The 25971-nt window shown below is 42.1% G+C and overlaps 1 protein-coding gene across 1 annotated transcript in view; it reads right to left on the bottom strand.

Annotated features, from left to right (window-relative positions):
• Positions 1-316: 316 nt before the first annotated feature.
• The window catches only part of TNFRSF21 (TNF receptor superfamily member 21), a 73110-nt gene continuing 47455 nt past the window's right edge, over positions 317-25971 (bottom strand). The window contains exons 5-6 of the mRNA XM_023254047.2: positions 6005-6233; positions 317-4680 (exon numbers count right to left, since the gene is read on the bottom strand). Coding sequence (XP_023109815.1) covers positions 4451-4680; positions 6005-6233 — 459 coding nt within the window. The 3' untranslated portion in view covers positions 317-4450. The remainder of the gene's footprint in view (positions 4681-6004; positions 6234-25971) is intronic.

Consider the following 25971-nt stretch of genomic DNA (forward strand, 5'->3'; position numbering starts at 1 on the left):
TCAAGAAAAGAGGCCAAAGAAGTATCTCGGAATAGTGGACGAGTACTGGCAGGGACTAAGGTAACTGGGGTCTGCCATGAAGTAGCAGAAATGAGCCTAGCTTCCCACCTGAAAACCGCAAGATTTCTAGACAATGTCCAAGTTTCCTTACAAAGGTAAGGGCCACAAGTCTGCTAAACAAGAGACTGATCACATCTCCTTTTCTCAAATCGAAGTGTAAGATAGGTACCCGATACATCTACAGGACCATACATCGAAACTGACACTCCCATAGCCCAGGTGCGACCCACAGTCTGAGATTCTATGACATAGTCAGTGCAGTTATAACTCATCAGATCTTACTTTATTTTTTGAAAATTGGCAAACCTTCAATCAAATAGATATAGAAACATAAATCAGAACAACATCACATCCCAAATATTCTTGATTAATCATACCTTATACATTATGCTCAAAGTCATGAAGAACTGGTCAGTTGCATCAATTAATTGTTCAGCAGTGCAATTAAGCCTTAAGATGTTGCCCATCCTTGCTACGTAGCGTATCAGTTCTTGACAGTTACATGTAGTTTTACAGGACGGTTATGGGTTCTAAAGCAAGCCTGCAGAGTTGAGTGGGACGATTTATAGCAAACTCACAATTGCAGATTTCCGAGTTAGTTCCCTGTAAGATTTATCCATCAGATCTGGGGTGAGGATTGAGAAGCACTCTCTCTTCACAAACTCTTAAATCAGTGGCTGTCCAAGCTGACTACACATTGGCATCTCTTGGGGAGCTTTAAAAATTCTGATTCCTGGGTTCCAGGCCCTTAGATTCTGACATCACCGGTATGGAGGTTGACCTGGGCACTGGATTTCCCAGAGCCGCCCTGCTGATTTCGATGTGCTGCCAGGATCAAGAACCCCTGCTGTAGATCTTGACCAGGACTGCCTGATTCTGGAAATCTCTTTGGATCATCGGAAATCGTTTACTTCTCTCATTTGGAAATGGTGTCATCTTCTCTCACATCAGCACTACTCTTTGCATGAAAACGAGGCCCAGTTGCAGGCTACCCAGTGTCGATCTAGAGACCAGCAGCATCCACATCACCTAGGTACCTATCCCCTCACCAACTGAAACAGAATCTGCATTTTAACAAGATCCCCAAGTGTTTCATGTGCTCATTAAAGTTTAAGGAGCACAACAAAGTGGCCTCCAAGGATGCATTCTAACAACCTCCTGGGTGCAGTGACAGCCCACCGTGGCAAGGATCTCAAGCACTGAGCCCAAGATTTTTCAGAAAAAAAAATATGGGAGACACTTGTTCTGTACTTCACGGCAAACCTTCTGAATTGCACTCTCTGGGAACCTGCCTTTAGAACAGACTGCTCTTTCCCAGGTGATTATTTACATGAAAGGTTGATAACCCAGTGAAGCACATCCAACTTTTTCCCAGAGTAGGAGATATTTTCTCCTTGGAAAAGCAACCAGATCTAATTGTTTAAGAGCTCTTCTGCATTTCACCTAAATTGGCTTAGAGGAAACAGTATTACTCTCTAAAGAAAAATAAATTGTCTCTTCCTTAGCCCTGCAAATAGCTGAAGATAGTCTGTCCCCTACCCAGATGATCTTCGTAGTCAACTTTAGATTTCTCAACAAATGCTCCTGTTTCTGTTTCCTACGCTTCTGGCTATCCCTCCAACCCCGCACTGGAAACCTAGTTTAGCACAGCCCTCAAAGTAAGCTAGTTCACACCAGAGAAAACCTCCAAAGTGAGCCACATAATGTATAAATCAGATTGTCATCAACTCTGACCAGAACATTACATATTTTTTTTTAATAATGCAGCTTGGGGTTACTTTTGGGGGTAGGTGGAAAGCTATGTATTATATTAACTCAGTATTAAGCTTCTGATTAACCCTAACTTCCATGTCCCTTCCCCTTGTATCATCAAAAGATGCTGCCCCCTTCTCACACTTCCACAATTATTCATTGAACTTAAGTACAAGGCTTTCTTTATAAGCCACATACATTTCACCACTGTGATCTCTGTATCCACGGCTTCAGCCTGACAAAATATTTCTGGTTATCAGTCCTGAATAAACACTTTTGGATTCAGATTCAAGTCTGATCTCTACCACTCTGTTGTGGAGCCTTAAGCAAGTTCCTTAGCCTTTATAAGCCTATTCTTCATCTATAAAATGGGTACAATAATAGTACCTATCTTAAAAGGTGGTTATGAGGTTTCAATGAGATATTGTAAAAGTCACTTTGTAAGGTACAAAGCTGTAAAGGTTAAGAAAATAATGATCTCCAAGCTAGAAGTAACTTACAAACTTAATAACTATAACACTGATTTATTTTCAAGCCCCACAAAAAATAAGTCGCAGTCTCCAAATCCTCTGAAAAACCCATCTGTCTCCTTCCCTCCCATCACCGACCTATCCTAGTTTGTTTCCCTTTTGAAGAGTTTCTGTCTTCTATTCACAAAAGAGGAAGGGAAATCTGGCCTGAGAACCATAAAACCAAATACCAGAATTGTTCTCTAGAAACCAGCCACATGGGAGTGGATGAAAGCAGAAGACCCCTTCAATGTCCCTGACATGGGTGTCAAAGTGTCCAGACGGGGCACCCACTTCCAGTTTCTCACCGAAAGAGGAACTCAAAATTGCTGATGTCCTGGCCACTGGAATTCTATAGAGCCAGGGTTCCCAAGCTAAGGAGATGTGATAACACATAATAAAAAAAATAATATATATAATATGTTGTAATACATCCATCATCATGAGACTTTGCCCTATTGCCAAGAAAGCCCCTTGAAGTTACTCAGGGGCAATGACGTTTCACACAGAAGCCTGCGAACTTGTACAGACCCCCTCCACCACCCCCGCCCCCCACGAGTGGTAAAATTCCTAGATGGAAATGAGTAAGAATACACTCCAGCACCTATGTCATCATTTATACCTCTCCACCTCCAAATCCTCTTTTCTTAAAATAGAGACAAAATAGGAGCCTAAGATTTACCCCCAAAAGACTAGGGAATGCTTGGTCATCTCTAACACTTGGTCATCCTTCTCTCTGAAGTTCCAAATACTCTTCCAGACACAAAGCTTTGCGAATCTGCATGATTCACAGGTCAGAAATGCAGAGATTTTTAGAATACACACATTTTTTCCAAGAGGCTAACCAAAGAGTTGTAAGTTGAGCACATGTACAAGGCAAGTAGTAAATACACTCAAACTACTCAAGTAACAAACACCTAATATTTATTAATAAATTAGTACACTTGAAGGCATTTTTTCTGCTATCAGTCCCTCCCCATGACCCACAAACCCCGCCCACACAAAGGGAGTCCACGCCACCTTTGCATTAGAGTCTGGCAACTGAGCGTTATTAGAGAGCATGTTTATAAACGGGAGCAGAGTTGCAAATATATCAGACAAGAGCTCTTACAGCTGCAGCCACTTTTAATTAAAGTGATTGAATGACAAAGGACACCCACCAAGACCAAGGCCTCGAGGGCAGACTGGACCTACCGACTACGTGTGTATAAAAAAACAAGACATCTTTTAAAGCAAAACTGAGCAAATCCCCTATGGAAAAAGGTGCCACGGGCACTCAGTTGTGACTTTCCAAAGTGCAGCAATACGTTCCAGAATAGCTCAATTCCTAAAAGATGAAGTTCAAGTTCTTTGGTGGCCCAGGTGTCAAGCCACTTAAATAGCAAGGTCTGATGGCTTGAGGATTTCATGTCTCCAGCCCAGAGCATCATTAGCATAAGAGGGGCACAAGTAATCAGGCATTCTACACGGTGCCCAAGTGAAAATCATACAATCAGCAACAGTGTGGTCAAGTTTCAGCCATGAATATGAACTATACAACAAGGCATATTAAAACGATAACTCAAAATCTATTGCATTACAGTAACGCAACGGGGTATTACACTTCTTTAACCCTTAAGAAAATTTGTAAATTACAAATAATAATAAAAAAAAGTTACAATTAAAAAATAAAAAGCTGATGTGGATGTTGAGACATGAAGACTGCGTATAGAATTCACAAGATGCCATTACACTTTTAAGAAGTTCAGAGCCTCACAATCCAGTGTGCAGGAAAAGCCACACTGCATTTGTGGTACATTAAGTGAATTTAAAGTGCACAGAACAATTTTGAAAACACGTAAGAAGTCGAAACAGAAAATATGGAACCTAGAAAACTTTAGTGGTGGGTATTTTTCAACAGTTACACCTTGAGTAAGGCTTATAAACTAACTTCCTAGAAGGGTTAAAAAAAGAAAGAAAGAACTCAAAACACTGGCCATATACTCTGTTACACACACACACACACACACACACACGCACGTGCGCGTGCGCATGCACACACGCGCAACTAGAAAAACAGAAACAAAACAAACAAAAAACCACCCTGCCACTAAATTGAGTAATTTCCAGAGTGCGGTATCCCTCATGGTCTACAATAGATCGGGAAGATGGCTATACACAGAGTCCAAGAGGGTCTGGCTGGCTTCCTGACTCTTGACTCCAATAATCTCAAATAGCCGGTCCAGCTTGTCCTCAGCCTGAGGAATCTCTTCAATCACCCGCAGCTCCTCAGGATTCAGAATGTGGAGCATGTCGTCAAAAATAGGCTGTAAGTCACAGGGGTCCAGGCGTACCTGCCGCAACACCGTGTCCTTCTTTTCTGCAGGGAGGACAGGGAAGGTAAGGGGCGGTCAAGGGACTGGACTGGGGAAACAGAACAGCGCTAGGAGGGGCAGTTCCCCTCTCCCAGGCCGTCCCCACCCCCACCCCAAGGTGTGTGAGTGAACCCCTGGCACATTTTAAACGATACAATAGTTTTTACTTGCATTGCGCTTAAGATAATAAGATCTGCCTAACAGCAGACAAGGAACCACTTGCATGGGTTGTTGACTGTCCTTAGCGTGACTTTTGTCTAGACCTAAAAGACTTCGGGATTCTTCTATAACTCAGCAGAATGCTGAAATACTTAGAGACACTTAAGGAAACAAAACAAAAAAAACCACTTTTCCATCTGCAATGTGTTTACTAAACAAAGATCAGTCCGCCCTTTTCCCCTCAAAACTTCCAAGTCCATGTAATCTGCTTATCTGACTTTCAAATTACATTGCCACATTTCAAAACTAAACTACAAGGGCAAAAGCACACAAATAAGAAAATACTGCTTCTTGGATCACACCTTACAATGAGACAAGGGACTGTAACGTATTTATTACTCCTCTAAAAAGCTTTCTCTAAAATATAATACGTAGCATAAAATACAAACTAAAATATAAATCTTTCCTATAAATATAAAATAGATAAATGTAAATAGGTAAGGTATATAAGAGAGAACATATTTTATAAACATAAACTACAACATAACATGAAATATAACCCTTTCTTTAAAATCTAACTGGAATTACCCAAACGGGGAAATTTCGAACAAAAACCCATTACAGATATAGTGTGCCTGCTAATTCCCTAGCCTGCCATGAAATATCCGAAAGTGGGAAATTATTTACCAAAAGTACCAATCCTCAATGTTTAAAACCTTGTTCTCTGCAATGATTCTGAAGAGAGTGCATTTTAAGTTGAGTCACTGAAACTTACACTTCTGACCCCCAAGATAGGTTAGACTCTAAATCCTTGGATTCTGCAAACCCGGTCTGGTAAATAATTTTCAAAAAAACCTGCCAGACAACATTTTATCGGACCTTCCCCGAAACACCTTCGATAGCATCATGAGGATAAAGGGCGACCAATGCAGGCTCTCGGCCAGATCAAAAGAGCTGTAAAGACTTCCTGGGTGGGTCCCCCGCTGTCTGATGCCTCGGTTCCTCTGGGGCCAGCCTCACCTTGGGGTCTGTCATAGGTTTTCCTGGGCAGATCACTCCCATGAGGCAACTACCTGGCTGTGGGGCTGGCCAGGGAGAAACCCCGGGGGCTCCTCTGGGGGAGGCTTAAACAATGAATATGCCCTGCTGCCGTTCTGCCAACGTCTGTACCTTTGGTAATAAAGGAGCCCGTCCTGCTCAGAGCCGAGGAGCCGCTGGATGTGGAGTCACAGCGAAGAAGAGGCTCCGACTCATCCACGAAGAAGCCCTTGTTCTTGTCCAGCGGGGAAGGCTCCACCGTCAGCAGGGTGGAATTCTCAAGTTTCGTGTTGGGGCTGGGGATGGGGCTCGGGCTAAGTGGGCTGGGGCTCATCGGGAGGGCCAGTTTGTCAGTTTCCAGCTGTGAGGGGAAACAAACAAATAAAAATGTTTCTTATTATATACTTCAAAAATTGTAGAGGAAAACAATGAAATCAAAACACCCTCTCAGATGCTATTTTTGTTCCATTTACTATTTTATAGATGAATTCTGACAGTCTGTAACTTACATTATTGCTAGACACACATACACACACGCTTTTTAAACCTTAGGCGCTGGCTAAGCGTTAAGCATTAAAAATTAGGAAGCATGTGCACGAAGCTGTTACCTCACGGGAACGGAATTGGACAAGGGAGTGAGTGAACAGGAAGATCTCCAACTTAGAAAAACATTGATTGAGCCAGTGTAGGTCTTCGATAACATCTAGTACCTTCCCCTCTGTATGAGCTGAATTATGTCCCCCAAAATTCATGTTGAAGTTGTAACTTCCTGTACCTCAGAATATGACTGTATTTGAAGATGGGGCCAACTAAGTAAGTTTAAAAAGAGGTGATTAAGGTATAATTGGGTTCTAATCCAATATGACTGGTATCCTTAGAAGAAGCCTTTAGAAGAGGCACACAGCAGAAAGACCATGTAAGACACAGGGTGATGGTTACCATCTTCTCCAAGTCGAGAAGCCTGAGGACACCTCAAACTTGTAGCCTCCAGAACTGTGACAAGATAAGCGTCTGCTGTTTAAGCTTCCAGTCTGCGATACTTTATTACGGTAGCCCTAGCAAACGAACACATCCTCTTTCTACAAGTAAGGAAACTGAGGTCTAGAGAAATGACGTGACTTTCTTAATTATGGGCTCCCAAAGAGTAAGGGGCAGAGCTAAGACTCATTCCCATTTCAAAGCAGCTCAGGAGAACACCAGAGGCCAAAGCAGCTGGAAGAGAGTGAGGACCACCCCACTGGAGCCAGTATAGAGCTCCTAAGGACTTAATGGAGACAGTGAAGCTTGCATTCTGGAGGGGAGGGTCAGAAGGACAAAAACAAGGAAGCAAACAAACAAGATGGTTTCACATGGAGATGGTGAGCTTCATGCCCATTGGCTGGTATGCGGAGAATGGATTTTGGGGGGCGCGGGGGAGGGCGGGCAAGAAACAAAAGAGAGAGCCCAGTTAGGATGCTGCTACAGTGGCCGGGTCAGGTAAAAGCATGGTTTGTACCTAGGTGTGCAGTGGGGAAATGATAGGCGATATCACCCCGTTTTACAGATGAAATGACCAAGGTCCAGGGAGGGCACACAGCCCTTGAGAGAAGGCCGGTGCTCAACTCAGGTCTGCTTAATACCTCTACTTAGCTTCTCATTTGACACTCTGCTTTAGAACTCTGGCAGGCATTTGTGGCATCTCTTAGTTCGTTGACTTGAATCTTTTTATTGGCTCTTCTGGCATGGATGAAAATCTGGGGGCCAGGTGGCCAGATCGCACAGGGCAGGGTTCAGGGAGTGCTAATCACCACTTATTAGAACCCTCATGACTTCACTCAGACACGACAAGCAAAACATTGTCAAGTTCCTCAATCAGGAAGACACTGACCCTCATTTCAAAGTATTGTGCTCAAGGGCTGTAAAACGCACAAGGCAAACACAGCTGCTTCTTTTACAACCTGTAAGGCCTGAGGAATTCTCGCAACTGACTGGAGATTCCAAAGACCACCGATCACTGCACCTGCCCACTGTTCCAACAGCATTTTTCCTCCGCACAACCACCCACACCCTGCTTCTGCTTCCCAGAACAAGCTGAAGACTCGCATAACGCATTCCCAGCTGCCCCCTTTCTGATCCACAGACAAAATTTTATGTTTCTGCTTTTACTTTTAATTCAATAGGCCTTGGCATGTGCCCCTCCTCTCTGAAATGCACATGGCCATTCATGCCAATACACATTTTTTATTCACTCAATTAGACAAAGAGCACTTGTCTACACTCTGGTTCTCAGGGACCACATTACATTGGACGGCATGGTCAGTCAATATAGTGCACTGTTCTTGCTTAAAAAAAGAAATTCCTGCCCACAAATCACATGCCAACAGACTAAGGAGTCCACCCACCTATTTCCTGAACTTAGCTCAAAACTTTAAATATTTTATTTTCCCCCCACTTTTGCCAAAGGATCCTATCAGTGGAAATTAAGTACGTGATTTCCAACACAATTCAGTGAGACAGAATGCTGCAGTGATGCTCTCTTATAATCGACGATGAGTCCAGCGAATAAGAAAATGTCCCTAAGAGTGGTTTTAGCGTCATCACCGTAGGGCTAACAATCACAGCCAAAGCCAGAGGTCATGTAACAATCATCTTTCTAGAAAATCTATTCAGCTACTAAATATAGGTATCTCTCCCTTTATGCAGGATACACAGCAGCTGGTTGATTTCCAGATTTCTCTAAAATTATCTGCACTTTTCCTATAAGGAAAAAAAAACAAAAACCCTGCTCATAGAAAGTTAACTTCTTTCCTCCCTTTATCTTACTATTTACAATATCCATCAACACTGGGTTACAACACAGCAACTCAAGCATTGTATTACCTACGATACCTATTAGATAGCTCTAAATGGAAATTAAGTCATTGGGGGTCACCTGGGTGGTTTAGTCAGTTAAGCATCTGACTTCAGCTCAGGTCATAATCTAGCGGTTCATGAGTTTGAGCCCCACATCAGGCTCTGTGCTGACAGCTTGGAGCCTGGAGCCTGCTTCAGATTCTGTGTCTCCCTCTCTCTCTTCCCCTCCCCTGCTTGTACTCATTCTCTCTCTCAAAAATAAATAAAACACTTAAAAATTTTTAAAAAAGAAAATTAAGTCATCGGGATATGTGGAATAAATTAATTCTTTATTAATTCAGAAAGTTCATGTTCATTGTTGAGTTGATAGCAAATAAAGAATACTTATTAATAAGATTTAGATACTAAATGACAAACACTCTAAACAAGAAAGCCAGAAAAGGGTCCTCTTGTTAAATCTTTAAGCATACACTTAGCCAAATATTCACAAAATAGATTATAAGGGACTTAATTTTTTCCTTATGCATCTTTGGGCCTTCCAAATTCTCTACAGGGACATATCAACTTTTATAACTATAAAAACAATACAAGTTATTTTAAAAAAAAGTTACCACAATGGGGCGCCTGGGTGGCTCAGTTGGTTAAGCAGCCAATTTTGGCTCAGGTCATGATCTCACGGTGTGTGGGTTCGAGCCCCACATTGCGCTCTGTGCTAACAGCTCAGAGCCTGGAGTCTGCTTTGGATTCTGCGTCTCCCTCTCTCTCTGCCCCTCCCCCATTCTCTCTCTCTCTCTCTCTCTCTCTCTCTCTCTCAAAAATAAATAAAATACTGGGGTGCCTGGGTGGCTCAGTCGGTCGAGCATCCAACTTAGGCTCAGGTCATGATCTCGCAGTTCATGAGTTCGAGCCCCGCATCAGGCTCTGTGCTGACAGCTCGGAGCCTGGAGCCTGCTTCGGATTCTGTGTCTCCCTCTCTCTCTGCCCCTTCCCCGCTCATGCTGTCTTTCTCTGTCTCTCAAAAATGAATAAACGTTAAAAAAATTTTTTTTCAAATAAATAAAATATTTTTTAAAATTTTTAATAAATAAAATAAAAGCAGTCACCACTGATAAGTATATTTTCTCTTTGCTAACTTGGAAATATTATGGCTACAGTAGCTCTTATTTATTTATATTGGTAGCCGAGGAACAGGATCACCTTGGAAGATCACCTACTTGGCTGAGCACCTCGCTATACTTCCGTTAAGTGTCCACAGGCACAAAAGGGTAACATTACCCTCCAATTCACTGCAGTGAGGTAGACACTCGACTTAAAAGAAAGGCCTCTGGAGAAATCTGGCCAATGAAGGCAATACATCCACCAGATATTTGAAGTCCTTTTGCAGAAACTTTAAAAATACAATTCTTTTTGCCTTACAGCCAGGAGACAAATCATGCTAACTTAGAAGACTCACTTGAGAAATGAGGTAGAGACGGTAAGACACACGGAAGGGGGAGGCAGCAGGGATAATGAGGGGAGAGCTCCCCAAGCAGCCAAAACCAGAACGGTTCTATTGTGCGAACTTCAAGAGCGTGCAATTTACTTTCGCCAAATGAGCCCCAAATGTCCTCCTGATGAGTTTCTATGCAAGTACACTTAGTCCTGCCAGATACTGTATTTATTAGTCCCAAGTGATAGGGGAAGGGAGATAGATAAATGATTCACCTACTCAACAGCTGAGTCACACCTAAAGGTCCACTGCTGACCTGACTGCTTTCCTTTCTGATTAGCAGAACCACCGAGTACAAGGTACCATCCAAATGGATGAGGGAACCAAGGTACTGATTGAAATTGGTGGGCTTGACCATCCCAGGGCTGTAGAGGTTTATAGCAGTCCTTGTAAGAACAGTGATTTAACTTGTATTTGGGCTACACCGGGGTGAGCCATTCATTTCCAGCTGTGTCTTTGCGACCCTCCACTCCTATGGCATCCAAATGAGCACCCACTCTGGGTGCTCAGCTCAACTACAACCTGAAACTGAAGCTCAGAAGTAATTCTTCTGTTTTAGCATCAAACCCCAAATCGCTTTCCTTGTTGACTAGCCTTGGGGATGGCGTGGCCAGGGATGGTAAAGGAAAATCCTTCCAAGCCTCAGTCATGGCAAGAGTGGTTTATAAATGAAATAAGGTTCCAAGACTACTCCCAAATATAGTCTGCAAACAGGAATCGGCCAGAGAACGCCAGCCCCAGAGGCTGTCTTTCCAGCATGCATTTCATGTGCCCTACAGTCAACTCCTCAACATCAAAATCATTAACATCCTGGAAATTCCACTGAAAGAGAGGAAAGGAAATCGACTTCCAACTAGCTGTGTGGTCTTGGAGAAATCACTTCCCTCCTTAGACCTATTTCCTCATTTCTGAACAAAAAAGATTAGACTAGGTCATCTCTGTTGAAATTATGTCTTATTTATTGTTTGCCACACTATGGCTATTTCCTTCTCTCCCCTCAACCCACCCACCCCCAACTCCCTTTCTCCTTCCAAGTTACCCCTAACTGGTTCACTCAACGAAAGTTTACCACTGAGTTATTTTCAATTACTACCCAATTATAATCTCCCTGTGGTTGCACAATCTGTTTTCATAAAACGAATTCACAACTTTGATGCATCAATGACCCCCTGAAATGAAGCACTAATTACCCAGCCTAGATGCTCCTTGCCAATCTGCTAAAATGGTTCAACTTAACCCCTTGGCTCCTGGCACTAGCCAGTTGGGATTCCACAAGATTTCATATCCCACCGATATGCCCGACAGCCTCAAGAAGAGAACTCCTCACAATCAAAAGCTACCCTTTCAGCTGAACTTTCCCTCCAGGCCTCCTCTAACACTTAGAAAGATGGGAGAATCCTATGTCACATTTTCGACGTTTTTCCATCACTTTAATAATGGTGTTTAAAAGCCCATTTGCTAAATTCAATGAAAACTAATTGCTATTCCATCTGAGTTGACCGGCTTGTCACTCAGATCCAGCAAACAACAGGGACTTTAAGAAATAAACCATTACCGGTACTGTGCTTAAATGATTCAGTGTGAAATACACATATTCCATTTGCTGTGAAGGTAGCTCTTAGGGGCTTCATTTTACAAATGAAAAAACTGAGGCTCTAAGAGGTTTGACTACCCTGCCCAAGGTCACGGAGCCAGGATTCAAGATCAGGTCGGTCCAGTTTCAAAACGACCCTCTTTGCTGAGCCATGTCACTTCTCTGTCTGGACCCACTACATTTACAGAAAAATGACAAACCCCGTAACCTCAGTATGAGCAACCACATGACCACAAGGAGGTGCCCTGGCTGCTGAGCCAGAAGGAAGAAGCAAAAGGCGGGGTCTGCAAGGATCTGTAACTCAGTGGCAGAGCTTAGACTCCGGCTGGATGACGGCCCTGAGATAAAGATGAGAGAGAGATTCTGTAAATATCAGACACCTCAACGGTGGACCAATGACTTGCATTTGTATTTGAAAGTATTTCCAATCTGACAGACCAGGGACTGTTTAAAACACACACACACACACACACACACACGTAATTTCCACTAAAGTTTTATCTCAAAGGAATTACAGTCACAAATAAATACATAACTAAAATTATTTGAGGATTATGATATTATCTCAAGCTTGTTTTCCCCTGCTCTCCCAGCTGCTCGTGTAATCAAAATCAAATTAGATTTCATGACGTCCTATAGGTCTGGTAGATATGTAAGCCGGGGCTCTGAGAAAAGCAAGTGCTATCTTCCCTGCCCGTATAAGCATCTAGATATCTGAATCTTATGCAGTCCCTTTGTTTAGAGAACAGGAATCCAGATGATAAGGAAACCTTTGTCATCTAAATCTATGTGGTTCCAGGATTTCATATATAAATAAGGTTCAGACAATGATGGTTACCAGCTGTCTCTCAAAAAACTTATCTGAATCCATTCAATTCCTAAGATCAGACACTGAAGAAAACCTGAGAAATACAACGATTTCTCTCTTTAATAAATGAAATACGGTGGTGATCCCAACAACAGAAAAGAGAAAAAATGGATGGGAGACAATGGCTTTATTCTTCTGAGTGTGAGTTCTTATTAAATTCACTCAGAGTAAAAGGTGTTGGCAGGAATAATCCAAATTTACACCTAGTAAAATTATAAAATTTTTTTTTCACAAACAAAAAGAAATAAAAGGAAATGGGAAGATGCTGATTCCTCAGCCTTTAAAAGAAGTGTTATCAGTTGTTAAGAAATTTGGAGGGAAGTCTTAGAAATGGGAATATGACCCGGAAATATACATTCACGTATATAGATAAAGCAAAGACGTTAAAATGTGAGTTAATCGTTAAATCTAGGTGGTTAAGCTTATGGGTATTTGTTGTACTGTGTTTTCAACTTCTCTTTGTTTCATAAGCCTTATTTTCTTAATTGGAAAAATAAATTTTAAACAAGGGCTAAGAGCCAAGTAACTATAGGACAAAAATTCCCCAAACTTTTCCTAGGCTTCTGATTCTTTAGTCTGTTGTCATTCCGTCTTTCTTCTCTTGCCCAGCCCCTGTCCCAGGAAAGGGAGACAAGAGGGGGCTTCTGTTGCATAAGCAGGGAACAGGGCTAACACTTAAATCTAAATCATCAGTTGGCAAGTGGGCATTGCTGGCCTCATGCTGTCTAGATCCCCCTAGGGCCACCGGAGGTCATGGGATGGAAGCAGGAACAGGAGTGCGATGCCAAAAAGCCCTGCTCGTCTTCCCTGGGAAGCCCGATGTCAGCCCACAGCAGTAGCAGAGGTCAGTGGACGCAGAGGTGTGCACTGTCCCCGAGAGCTGGGGACCAATAGCAGGACCTACAGTACTCATCCTCGGGTGGCTCATAGGATTAACTTGGCCCAAGAATGGCAAAGCCACCGGGAAATTATTTTAAAAGACACCTCACACCCACCCTAAATCTGTCGAAGCATAGCATCATGAAAGTATTTTGTATCGACTGCAACCTCAGTTAAGGCTATATTGAAACTGCATCCCAGGTTAGCTGGCCATAGTGTGTTTCTCCCTTAACTACGCCAAGCCCAAGTCAAGGCAGTTGCTACAGTCTTGTGTGTATGTGTCATTTCTAAGAGTTAATTTCAAAAGGGAATCCCAAAGGCTACAAATCCACCCACATTTAAGTGAAGGTGGCTAATCCCTGCCCTAAGCAAGAGAACTGTTCCTCTGCTGAATGCAGAGGGGAAAAGCCACAGGAAGCCACAAGTAGTGCTGTATGAAGCTGCCAGAGCTGGGAAGAACCAGCTGGCTCTGGAAGGAGAAGGAAGGGAGCGTGAGCCCCGCCCAGCTGCTGGCGCTGTGTCTGCAAGCTGTCCAGCCTGCTTGACATCAACGGTAACATTGCAGCCCTGAGCTGACTCACTGACTAGCTTTCTCGAAAAAGGAAGCGACGACAGAGAGAGTAAGTGGGTTCTCTTGGTTCCAAGCTGAAGCCCACTCACATCCAAACATACTGCTGAGCCTTACAAGAGCTCGGCCCCGTGGACACATGAGGAGGTCACGCTGCCGGGAATGACGTGGGTTTCCCTACATTTCACTCACTGAGAACCCATGAGGAAGCCTTTCCCACAAAAAAGTCTTTGACCAATTCTAACCATGAAAAGGAGGTACATGAATCTGACAAAGCTTGCCTTAAGGCATTGTGGAAGACAGAAAGTAATTTCACAGGAAACTCATGATCTTGAGCTAAGAAGGCTCAAGCTCATCTCAGTGACTCAACTGTTTTGAACTTGCTAAGTTTGATTAAATTAGTATTATTTAATAAAATCATTAGTTGGATGCATGCCATTAGAATTGGAATATACCTGGTACATAATTCCAAAAGGAGCTACTGTGAAAAATACTTCTCCCTTATTAATCTCTGACTCACAGTTCCCATCTACTCGGTTCCCCTGCGGGTGGTGATTCTTACCCATTCCTCGCGTGTTCTTCCTCCCAGTCGATACTTACACCAATAAAGAGGTATTATATAGTCTCTACCCTTCCCCACCTCTTTTTTAGTTGTTACTAGTTTTCTTAATTTACTTTTTTTTTTTTTTTAACACAACACTCGCTCCTTTCAACAAATGCATGCTGTTCCACTGTCCGGGCGTTCCACAACTTCTACAACCAGTTCTCTGTTGAAGGTCATTTATGCTGCCTCCACTCCTTTATTACAGATGACGTTACAAGGAATACTTTACTTGGGACATTCTACACACATGGCAGAGGCACGTAGGACTATTCGTAGGACATAGTCCTGGAGGTACCAGGTCAATCATCAACTGCCATATACTTTGGTAGATAATACCAGATGGCTCACGTACACACACATCGGCAACAGACAGTATCCCTTTTTCTCTATACTCTCACAACACAAAAAATGGCGTCACACCTTCTCCTCCTTACCAATCTAAGAAGTTAAAATTGTATCTCTGTGCAGGTTTCCATTTTAATTTTTCTTGTTCCGAGCAAGGCTAAAAAACCTGTATACCTTTAGGAACCCTCACGATTTCCTTTTCTGTGAACTGTCTTGTTCACAGACTGCCCAATTTTCTTTTGGGTCCTTGGTCTCTTCATTAATTTGTAAAAGCTCTTGATTTTTTTTAAGGTTGTTAACCCTATGTTGCAAACAACTTCTCCCAGCTATTATTCTTTTGATTTACCTATGATGTTTTCTGGCTTATCCATTTATTGTTAAGTAGTTGAATCTTACTTGTGTGACTTCAGTGTTTTCTATCCTTCTCAAAAGAGACTGACCTACTGTTGGGATAATAAGAACAAAGAAAAATTTCCCCATGTTTTTTTCTAGTACTTTTTTGGTGACAAGTCATGTTCATGGTTGTTCACTGCAGACTGTCCCCTGACAAAGTCCAACTGTGGGTAAATCAAAAGTTTCTCTGTGAAAAAAAAAAATATTTTAATGGGAAAATCAGGAGTGAAAGCTACCTCTCCCAAAGAATATGAAGAATTAAGCATTGAAAGTGTTGAACTGAAATTACCTGGTATACAATAAAACTTACTGCTGGCCATGATGCAATTCCTCACCAGCACGTGTACCTGTGATTGGTACATGTGTTATAACAGAACAAGAGATAGTCTCATAAACATAAAATGGAGAAACTGGGCCCGAATTGGAAGCTACTAAGCTTTATCAAGATATGAGTTTTGGCTTTAAAAATAAATTAAAAATATGATATCCAGCACTGGTAATTGATGGAGAAAATAAGCTTCTTTTCACTATATTGATTCTGATTTCATTTCAGTGGATTCTTTGAGAAAGCCAGTGAAGGTGTGGATTAAGCAACGGAAAATGTCATCAACTAATAGACTGCCTTTTCTGAACATGGAGACACCGTGTCTCAGGAAACAAATAAAAGCCCACTTCAAGTCTACAGAATATCCTTTAACGTGGGGCTCAAATACCTACCCCTCCTGTAAAACTGTCAGCAACTTGAGGGAGGATTCCCAGGTTTTGTGTTTTATGTGTGTCTTATACGTAAATGTTTCCATCTAGTATCTCCAGTGTTGGACACAGGGCTCAAAACATAATGGGCATTCCACTAATGTTTACTAAATAAGTTGTTTAGGTTAATCCATCTATCCTCAAAAGCAGTTTTAAAAAGGAAAAGAAAAAGCATGTGCAAATACATGCGTTGGGAGAGAAAATGTATCAATCTCAAGATCCCCAAGAAACTCCTTATAAACTATACACCTCAAGCTCAACTACCATATTGGATTAATCCTACGATATGTATTTTTTCACATTTTAACATCTCTCAAATAGGGATAAATCTTACAACTATAACTGGCAGTGTTTTAATTGCTACCTTGGTAGTATATACAATAATGGTGCATCTTACAATGGACATGGCCTTGAACTAAATACAAAATGATGTCTTAATTCTCATACCTACCTATACCCTGCAGAACGATGAAGCTTGCTAGATAATCACAGATGTAAAGCACCCACACAGCATTTGGGACACAACAGATACTCAGCAAATGCTGGCTCCCTTTCTCCTTAATGTGCATTTATTGAAAGTAGAGTGGTATCATTTGCTCTTGAGTTAAAAACGGAAGAAGGCAGAATTTAATTTCAATGTAGAGGATAGTAGCAAAACTGTATTGAGCCCCCACTCAATGGCAAGTGCAGGACTGGGTATTTACACTCTTGATCTCTAGTATACACACTCTGGTTCCAATCTTCCCCAGATCCTTAGAAGACAGCCATGAATTCACGAAACTGAAAGTCAATTTGTTGGATCTGCCGATTAGTTCTATTAGTTCCTAAAGATGCAAAGTTCGAACTTCAGCACTTCCATGAAGTGGGGCATTGGAAACTTATTTATGTACCTTTAATATTGTGCAACAGTGAAAGCTTTCTGAACAGCTTGCGACAGAGCAAAACAAAACAAGGTTCTCAGTAAAACAAGTGTCCTTTGCAGAGTCAAAAGCTTGAGAAGCCCTAAGTGTGATTAGGTAGGGCTTCCTCAGCAGAAACCAGACAGAAAATCTCGGGGAAGAGGACCAAAATCCAGTCTTGAAAGAAACTACAGTCTGTTTTTTTAAGAGTGCCTTTTTTGGGGGGCACCTGGGTGGCTCAGTCAGTTAAGCGTCCGACTCTTGATTTCAGCTCAGGTCATGATCTTGCAGTTGGTGGGTTCGAGCCCCATGTCAAGCTCTGTGCTGACTTCGCAGAGCCTGTTTGGGATTCTGTCTCCCTCTCTCTCTGCTCCTCCCCTGCTCATTCTGTCTCTCAAAATAAATAAACATTAAAAAAAAAAAAAGAGTACCTTTTTTTCCTTATTTATTTTGAGAGAGAAAGAGACAGTGTGAGTGGGGGAGGGGCAGAAAGAGAGAGAAAGAGAATCCCAAGCAGGTTTCACACTGTCAGTGCGGGGCCCAACGTGGGGCTCAAACCCACGAACGATGAGATCATGACCTGAGCCAAAATCAAGAGTCAGATGCTTAACTGACGAAGCCACCCAGGCGCCCCTAAAAATGACTTTTTCAAATGGACAAATATACGTCTGCTATTGTTTTCTGTATTTTGGGGTAGGTCAGTACCCCTGCCTTCTGCTACAACCTTATAATTTCCTGTGTACCCTTCTGTTATAACATTTGCTTATCACACTGAATTGCACATTATTTGCACAAGAGTCTCCCTCTCGGTGATCGAGCTGCTGAAAGGCCTAGAGACCACCTTTCTTCTTTACAGAGTACCAGACACACAGCTGGTGCTCCACAAAAGGCTGTTGACCAACTGAATGAAACCCTGGAATGTGATAAGTAGAATGGCCTGAAATGACATTAAAAACCTAAAAGCTTATTCACAGAGCTTGCTTCTTTATACACGATGGCCACCCTAAACACAAGCACCACGAAATGTACCTAAGCCTATCGTGTGGCAACAATCCCTTTATAAAGTCCCTTTGTCACCACACAGGGGAGTTCCCCAGAGCCCACAGTCACACCCTGCAAATTAAGTGACTTGACCTTAAATGACCCTCTATGCTGTGGTAACACGGCCGGCTGAGGGCAGGCGCGAGATACAGGCTGAGTTCAGCTAGCGTCTTAGGGCCTTGGGATAATAATCCCTATCTTCTCAGAGATGACCAACTGGTAAATTAAAGACGAAGACAAATCTGAATGGCCAAAAAGCCAACAGTTGAACATACAGCTGGTATTCGCCTTGACTCGCCCTCACTATGTTAAGTGTCTGAAAAGAGCTGGTCTCAGTCAGACCTTAGGTAAGGACAGCTGCATCCTGCAGCTGGTTAACAAAAAAAAAAAGAAATCAGCAACTGTAGTTCCCTCCACCACAGAAACAGTGGCAAAATCAGAATGCCCAGTGCTGTCCCCAATGCAGAGACTGTCCCAGTTGATTATACAAAGCAAAGCCATCCAGTGTCCAAACAACGTCGACTATAGTTGGGGGCCGGTGGGGGGGAGGACTGTCTCTGGGACGTAGGTCTCCTGCATGGTTTCTGGAAGGGATGGAGAATGTCTAACAAAGAGTCATTCTATTACCCAGCAGTCCACAACAACAGCACTGGCTTCAAGTCCGCTAGTTACATTACAGCATAGTTTTGATCGGTCTTATCTAATGGAAGGCGGGCAGGAGGGGTAAGGTACCCAACTCCCCTGCTGGATTAGCACCAGTTCTGTACATTTGAGTATCACTGGTCAAAGCAGACAGCTGAAGTAACACTTTACATTATTTTCAATTGTTGCAGGTCTTCTTAATATTGTCATTCTGTAAAAGGTGCATAAAATCCCTTTTTCTATCCTTTATCAAACTGAGACAATAAAGGAATACTGAAATTCCAATCACAATTACTGTCGAACCTAGCTAGTAAGCATTGCTTTACTATGTCACTTTCTTACATCCCGCAGTTTAAATAAACAGTACCTCATTCAATTTTGATAACCACTCGATCTTCCATTTTAACTAGAAAAATCTGGGGCCTTGGGTGGCTCAGTCTATTAAGCATCCGACTTTGGCTCAGGTCATGATCTCATGGTTCATGGGTTTGAGCCCCGTGTCGGGCTCTGTGCTGACAACTCAGAGCCTGGAGCCTGCTTCGGATTCTGTGTGTGTGTGTGTGTGTGTGTGTGTGTGCGCGCGTGTGTGTGCACGCTCAAGTGCACACACCCCTCCCCCACTCATGCTTTGTCTCTTAAAAGCAAATAAAAGTTAAAAAAAAAAAAGAAAAATCTGAGAGGGGACGACAGAGAGAGAAGTTGAAGGGAGGGGAGGGGTGAGGAGGGGTGAGAGTAAATCTAGAGATTCAGTTGCTCAATTTTGTTTCCCTTTTTCTGGTGAGAAAGCAGACCGTTATCTTCACACATACCATCACCTTTGTTTCTTCGCTAGAGAAAACATCCCCAGCCTAGGAACATTCGCTCAGGCAGCAAGGAATAAATATTTACCATTAGTGGAATTTCCAGTTCTTGGGCACTGAACCCAGATGGCAACCTGATGCTCAACCGCCCACTTTAACCAGTGTTGGAATGGGAAGTACCTCCCCACCCGACACTAAGTGGATGGATTTAAAGGATCCATTATGTGTATGAGTTGGAGCTACTCAGGAACACTTTTTCCATCTCTCTTGCCTCTAGAGCCCGGGGAATAATGGCAGCCATGCACAGTAAACATTCACCAAGTGCTTACTGTGGGGGCACACTCACCTAGCTCCCACAACACCTCATAGGACAGGCACTAATGGCGCTCCCATTTCCTCAGGAACAAACTGAGGCAGAGAGGCCAGGGTTCCCTGCGACGTGCTGCCAGGGCAGGAACTTCACCTGGCACACATCTCCACACTGAGGCTCCGATCTGGAGCCTTACCGGCTGATTAGCTGTATATCCAGCAACCCCTCTTCCCACCCTTGTGGATTTATTCCCTCACACTCCCTAAGTATATAGAAGTTTCTCCTATTCAACCGTAAGCTTCCTTGACCGCACTGACTCTGTCTTAGACTGGTCTTTGCATTTGCCCCAAATGTCCGGTATAATACTGCACATCTAGTCTGTTAGGTAATAGAGATTTGAACACAAAATCACATCATCTCCTTTGCTCTTTAGCAGAGGAAACTTACATACAGACATGAAAGCACTGGAAAGAAACAACGGTCCCACTAAATTCTCTTTTCCAGCTATCCTTCAAAACCAAAGGGCAACTAATGCAATTTATTTATTGAGTTGGCATTTTCCAGACACAGAAAAACAGAATTTATTGCCGGAAACCTACCCTAAGTATTCTTGGGGCCAAAGAAAAATGATCTCAGGTAGAAGCGGCAGAAAGGAACAAGGAATAACAGAAAAGATCAAGATGCAGGTGTTATCCATGGGAATCCTGACGCGAAAAATCGTAATAATTGTGCCTTTTGGGGGCTAAGAAATGTGTGGTGTTAAAATTCAAGACAATAAGGGGCGCCTGGGTGGCTCAGTCGGTTAAGCAGCCGACTTCGGCTCAGGTCATGATCTCGCGGTCCGTGAGTTCGAGCCCTGTGTCGGACTCTGTGCTGACAGCTCAGAGCCTGGAGCCTGTTTCAGATTCTGTGTCTCCCTCTCTCTGACCCTCCCTCATTCATGCTTTGTCTCTCTCTGTCTCAAAAATAAACGTTAAAAAAAATAATAATTAAAAAAAATAAAAAAATAAAAATTCAAGACAATAAAAAAACATAATGCAAGAGAAGGATAAATAGAATTAAGGTCTCCTAAGGCCGTTGTGCTGTTTAGAAATAGTAAGAAGTACGCACTTATGAAACATCTCTCATAATTTAAGTTGTGATCTCTACGGTAACCATTAAAAGTACAGTAAAACATGTGTAACTAACAAGCTAAAAAAGGAAGAGAAGTCGAATCATAAAAAATACTTGATTAATCCCAAAGAAGGCAAGAAAGAGGGGGAGAAAAAGAGACAAGACAAATACAAAACAAATAATCAGATGGCTAGATTTAAACCCAAATATATGAGTAATTACATTAGAAATGTAACCACACTAGAATTCTCTAATTAAATGACAAAAAGCTGTCGGACTAAATTTTTTGAAACCTTAAATATATGCTACTTACATAAGACTTTCTTTAAATAATGCCACAGAGGGGGAAAAAATCAAAGTAAAAGGTTGGGAAAAAAGAGATAACATACAATTTGGAATGCTGTATTGGAGTTTTTAAATAGCTTTGGCAAAGTCCCAATAACTTCCAACTACGGCCCCACTGCTGTTTCTACCAAACGCTGATGCCCTGGAAGGGAAAAATAGATCCAATTCTAGAAGGCTTTAGATGTTGAACTCCAAGAAGAGAGTACTGAAAAACAACTCATACCTTAGATAAAGAAAGAGTCAGGTAGCTGAATGGATTAATAAACTGGTATAACTAAACACTGGAGTATTATTCCGGGCTAAAAACAAATGAGCTATCGAGTCATGGAAAGACACGATGGAATCTTAACTGTATATTACTAAGTCAAAGAAGCCAATCTGAGAAGGCTACATACTGCATGATTCCAACTATATAACATTCTAGAAAAGGAAAAACCATGGAGACAGTAAAAAAAAAAAAAAAAAAAATAGTGGTTGCCAGGGTGGGTGGGGTAGGAGAGAGAGATAAACGGGCACAGCATAGAGGATTTTAGGGGCAGTCTAAATACTCCACATGATGGTATTGTATCATTATACACTTGTCCAAACCTGTAGAATAGACACTTAGTGAACCCAAAGGTAAACTATGGACTTTGGCTGATTATTGTATGTCAATGTAGGTTCCTCCTTGGTAAAAAATGTGCCATTCTGGTGAGTGATATTGACAATGGGAGAGGCTATGTATATGTCGGAGGAGAAGGTATATGAGAAATCTCTGTACCTCCCTCTTGATTTTCTTTTAAACCTACAACTGCTCTTAAACACTTAAGTCTTAAAAAAAAAAAAAAAAAGAACACGCCAAAAAGTGAATTTTATTATGTAATTTTTTTAGTACATAAAAAAATTTTTTTTTAGGTCAGACTCTGGATGTGTTTAACTAAAACATGGCTAATAGGCCACCATGGTTAATAATGGCCCAGCTGTCCTTGCCAGAGGTAACTAAAAGGTACACCAGGCTAATCCTTTGAGTGGAAGCTAATGTGGGTGCTCTCGGGTTCATGAATAGGAAAAACTATTAACCGTTTTTCAACATACGCACGCATAGTCATTTTTACACATTAAGCTTCCATTAACTCCTAGGGCAAAGTCTCAAGTCTCCAGCAGTTACCACAATACAGCAAGAATACAAATCCATCATAAAGTGGGAAGAATAAGTCTCAATTATGCCCCCTGCACTCTGTGTCTTGTTTGACTCAACTAATCTCAGAGATAAGCTGCAGACAATTACATACTGTGTGATTAATAAAAGCTGGCAGCCAGAAATTCATGCTCATTGGCTCTTAAAATGAGAGTCAGAGCTGGGTCCACAGGGCTGCTAGACAATGATGGCCATTATGAAAACACGGAACAAGAAGCTTCATATTGGCTTCTCAGGCTCCATCATCACACATAGGCTACCCCAGAACTACAGAGAAAGCGACGATGCGTGATGCCACTGTTCCTTAAAAAATAAATAACAAAATAGATATTAGAATCTTGTTGGATATAGAGGAGACAGAAGAAAAGCGCTCAAGGGTACAAGAGTCTGGCACTTGGGGACTCAGTATTTTGTTTTGTTTTCGGATTCACTGACTCAGTGATTTTTGTTACGAATCACTCTCCTTGGTACGCAAACACGGTCGCCTCCACAGAAACTTTGGGGCCTACCTCTCCCAACACCTGTGACAGTGCCTGGAATAAAGTAGGTGCTCAAGAAACATTTATGGACCTCAACGGAATCATCAGAGAAACATCCAAAGGTCATTTTTTATAGTCAACACCCTACCACCATCACCACCACCCCCAAAAGAGAATTACCCTGAAGATTAGGACTGAGTTTTCTAAGTGATTGCTGAGTATGCACAGAGAAATGAGACAGACTTGCAGAAATCAAAAAGCGAAATAAGTCTCGGCGATTTTTTTGGCAAATCTGACCCAACATCACAAACCTCAAGTCAGTCCTTGTAAACATTTACAAGGAAGACTGTCACACAGATATGGTCACACTGTCTACTCTCCCTAAACTGAAACAGGATGGGCCTCCCTCTCTCAATTCAGCAGTCAAACAAAGCCCTACCTACCCTTTCGCTTGTGCCCTTTCAGCTCAGTCATTTAAAAAATATTTTAATGGGGAACCTGAGACCAGAGAGGTTTAGTAATTTGTCCCAGATCACACAGTGGGTAAATTGAGGATCCAGAATTTGGACTCTACACAGACTGATTCCAGAACGTACTTTCTTCAAATCTATACCCACGACACATCTTTCAATTGCATGATTGGGGGTGAAGAGTGGGTATCACTTGATTTATGAAATCAGTATGTGAGGATAACTTGAATATAAATAAGTCACATTTGGGGTGCCTGGGTGGCTCAGTAGGTTGAGCGTTCAACTTCGGCTCAGGTCATGATCTCACACTTGTGAGTTCAAGCCCCGCGTCAGGTTCTGTACTGACAGCTCGGAGCCTGGAGCCTGCTTCAGACTCTGTGTCTCCCTCTCTCTCTGCCTCTCCCGCACTTGCACTGTCTCTCTCTCTCTCTCTCTCTCTCAAAATAAGTAAATATAATTTTAAAAACTTAAATAAGTCACATTCTATTTGCCATTTAAATAAATAAACTTTAAATCACAAAAGTAATGTGTTTTCATTACAGAAAAAAATAAACAAGAAAATTCACTTCTCACTGTATCACCTGGATTTGATGACATAACATTAATGCTTTCTCATTTCCCTATGTTTATATTTTCCTACGCTTGCATTTTTTTTCTAATAAGACACCTTCTTTTCCCTTAAAAATTCATCATGATCATCTTTCTACTTTACCAAAGATTCCACTCCACCAAAGATTCCACTCCACCAAATGCTAACATTGCATCGATCACAATTTACGTTTCTTGTAGGGATCATCGAAAAGACCTAGCGGCTTATTCTCCAACATCTAAATCCTCAAGTCGCCTGCTTGCCCTGCCAGCTCTTTCCCTGAGTCAATATTCCAAGGAAGCCCATTCATGTTTGCCTCTCAACTCCCTTACTCGAACGGCAGTCATTTCATCCAACTAGAGATTAAACATCTTCCTTTCCTTTCCCCCAGATCCAGCTAACTCGAAGCCAGCTTTAGTTGTGAGCCATACTTTTGGTATCATTCTCAGGAAGTCACAAGACACTACTGCGTGCCTTTGAATGTTTACCACTGCATCTGTTCATAATATTTTTTTCTGGGGGCACCTGGCTGGCTCAGTCAGTTAAGCATCTGACTTGATTTCAGCTCAGGTCATGATCTCATGGTTGGTTCATGGCTTCGAGTCCCGTACTGCCTCTGTGTGACAGCACAGAGCCTGCCTCGGATATTCCCTCTCTCTCCCTCTCTCTCCCTCTCTCTCCCCCTCCTCTGCTCACTCGCACTCTCTCTCTCAAAATAAATAAATAAATAACAATAAATAAATATATACTTTTCCTGAAATTCCACATTTCAAGGAAGCCAAAAATATACCAGGAGTTTAAAGACCACCTTCAGTACCAATTAGCACCTAAAAATTTTATCCACTCGCTTAGATAAAAGAGCCACCTCTTGACTGTTTACTTCAATAGTGAAGAAAGACTACACTGTTAGTACAAAAAAATAAAAGCACTTGGACCTCTTGGATATATAAAATTGAGTCCCTTGATACACAAAATTTGGTACAGAACAGTAGTGAGTTAGAGTTGATGGGGGAAAAAAAACTCTCTCCAGCTCTTTGGGTAATGAGTTTGGAGCACTGGAAAATAACATCGACAGAATGGCCTTTTAAATTTTAAGTGGGTTTTATCAGCTCTTGGTGGCAACATTTTCTTTACTTTGGGAATACATTCAGAAACTTTAATCGAAGTTTGTGAGAAACAGAAGTCAATACTCAAGTTTGTACTTAATTCACGGCCTTTCAGGGAAGCATATTATGATTAAAGGAAAGGCTGAGTAAAATCAGGTATGTTATGATCATAGCTACCATTTGTAGAACATCTTCAACATACCAGGACTTCCATATACTTTATTTCTAATCTCAATTAGCCCTAGAAGGCTGGCTTACAAATGAGAAAATAGAAGTAGAGAAAGGGGAAGTAACTTGCCCTTGGTCACCCAGATAATAAGTGTCACAGCCAGGATTCAAATCCAGCGCTGCCTGGCTCCAAAGCCAGAACTCAGTGACCAGTGACTATAAATAAGTCACACTCCTGGGTCCCCTCTGTTCCCGTCTGATGTACAGATTGAACAAGCGCAAGAAGAAGGCTTGATCAATCCTGTTACCTACTGCTGTCAGCACCACGTGCAACCTCAGAAGGTAAGATTGAGTCCTCCTAAACTACATCACAAAAAATATCCTGGGGGAGGGTTGGGAAAGGGGAGAATAGGGGGAGAAAAAAAAGAAGTCCTCCTTCTTGGATTTGTTCAGGTGTGTTATGCAAAATGAGACCGTACATGGGAGAACGAGATCTGGTTGCATAGTCTGAAGACAGAACATACCCCAAACACGATGATTCTCAACTCTGCGCCTCCAAATTAACACCATTTGGAGGGCTTTTTAAAATACTGATTTCTGGAGCGCCTGGGTAGCTCAGTCGGTTAAGCATCCAA

Source organism: Felis catus, chromosome B2 (assembly GCF_018350175.1).
Source record: "Felis catus isolate Fca126 chromosome B2, F.catus_Fca126_mat1.0, whole genome shotgun sequence".
In the NCBI taxonomy this organism is placed as follows: domain Eukaryota; kingdom Metazoa; phylum Chordata; class Mammalia; order Carnivora; family Felidae; genus Felis; species Felis catus.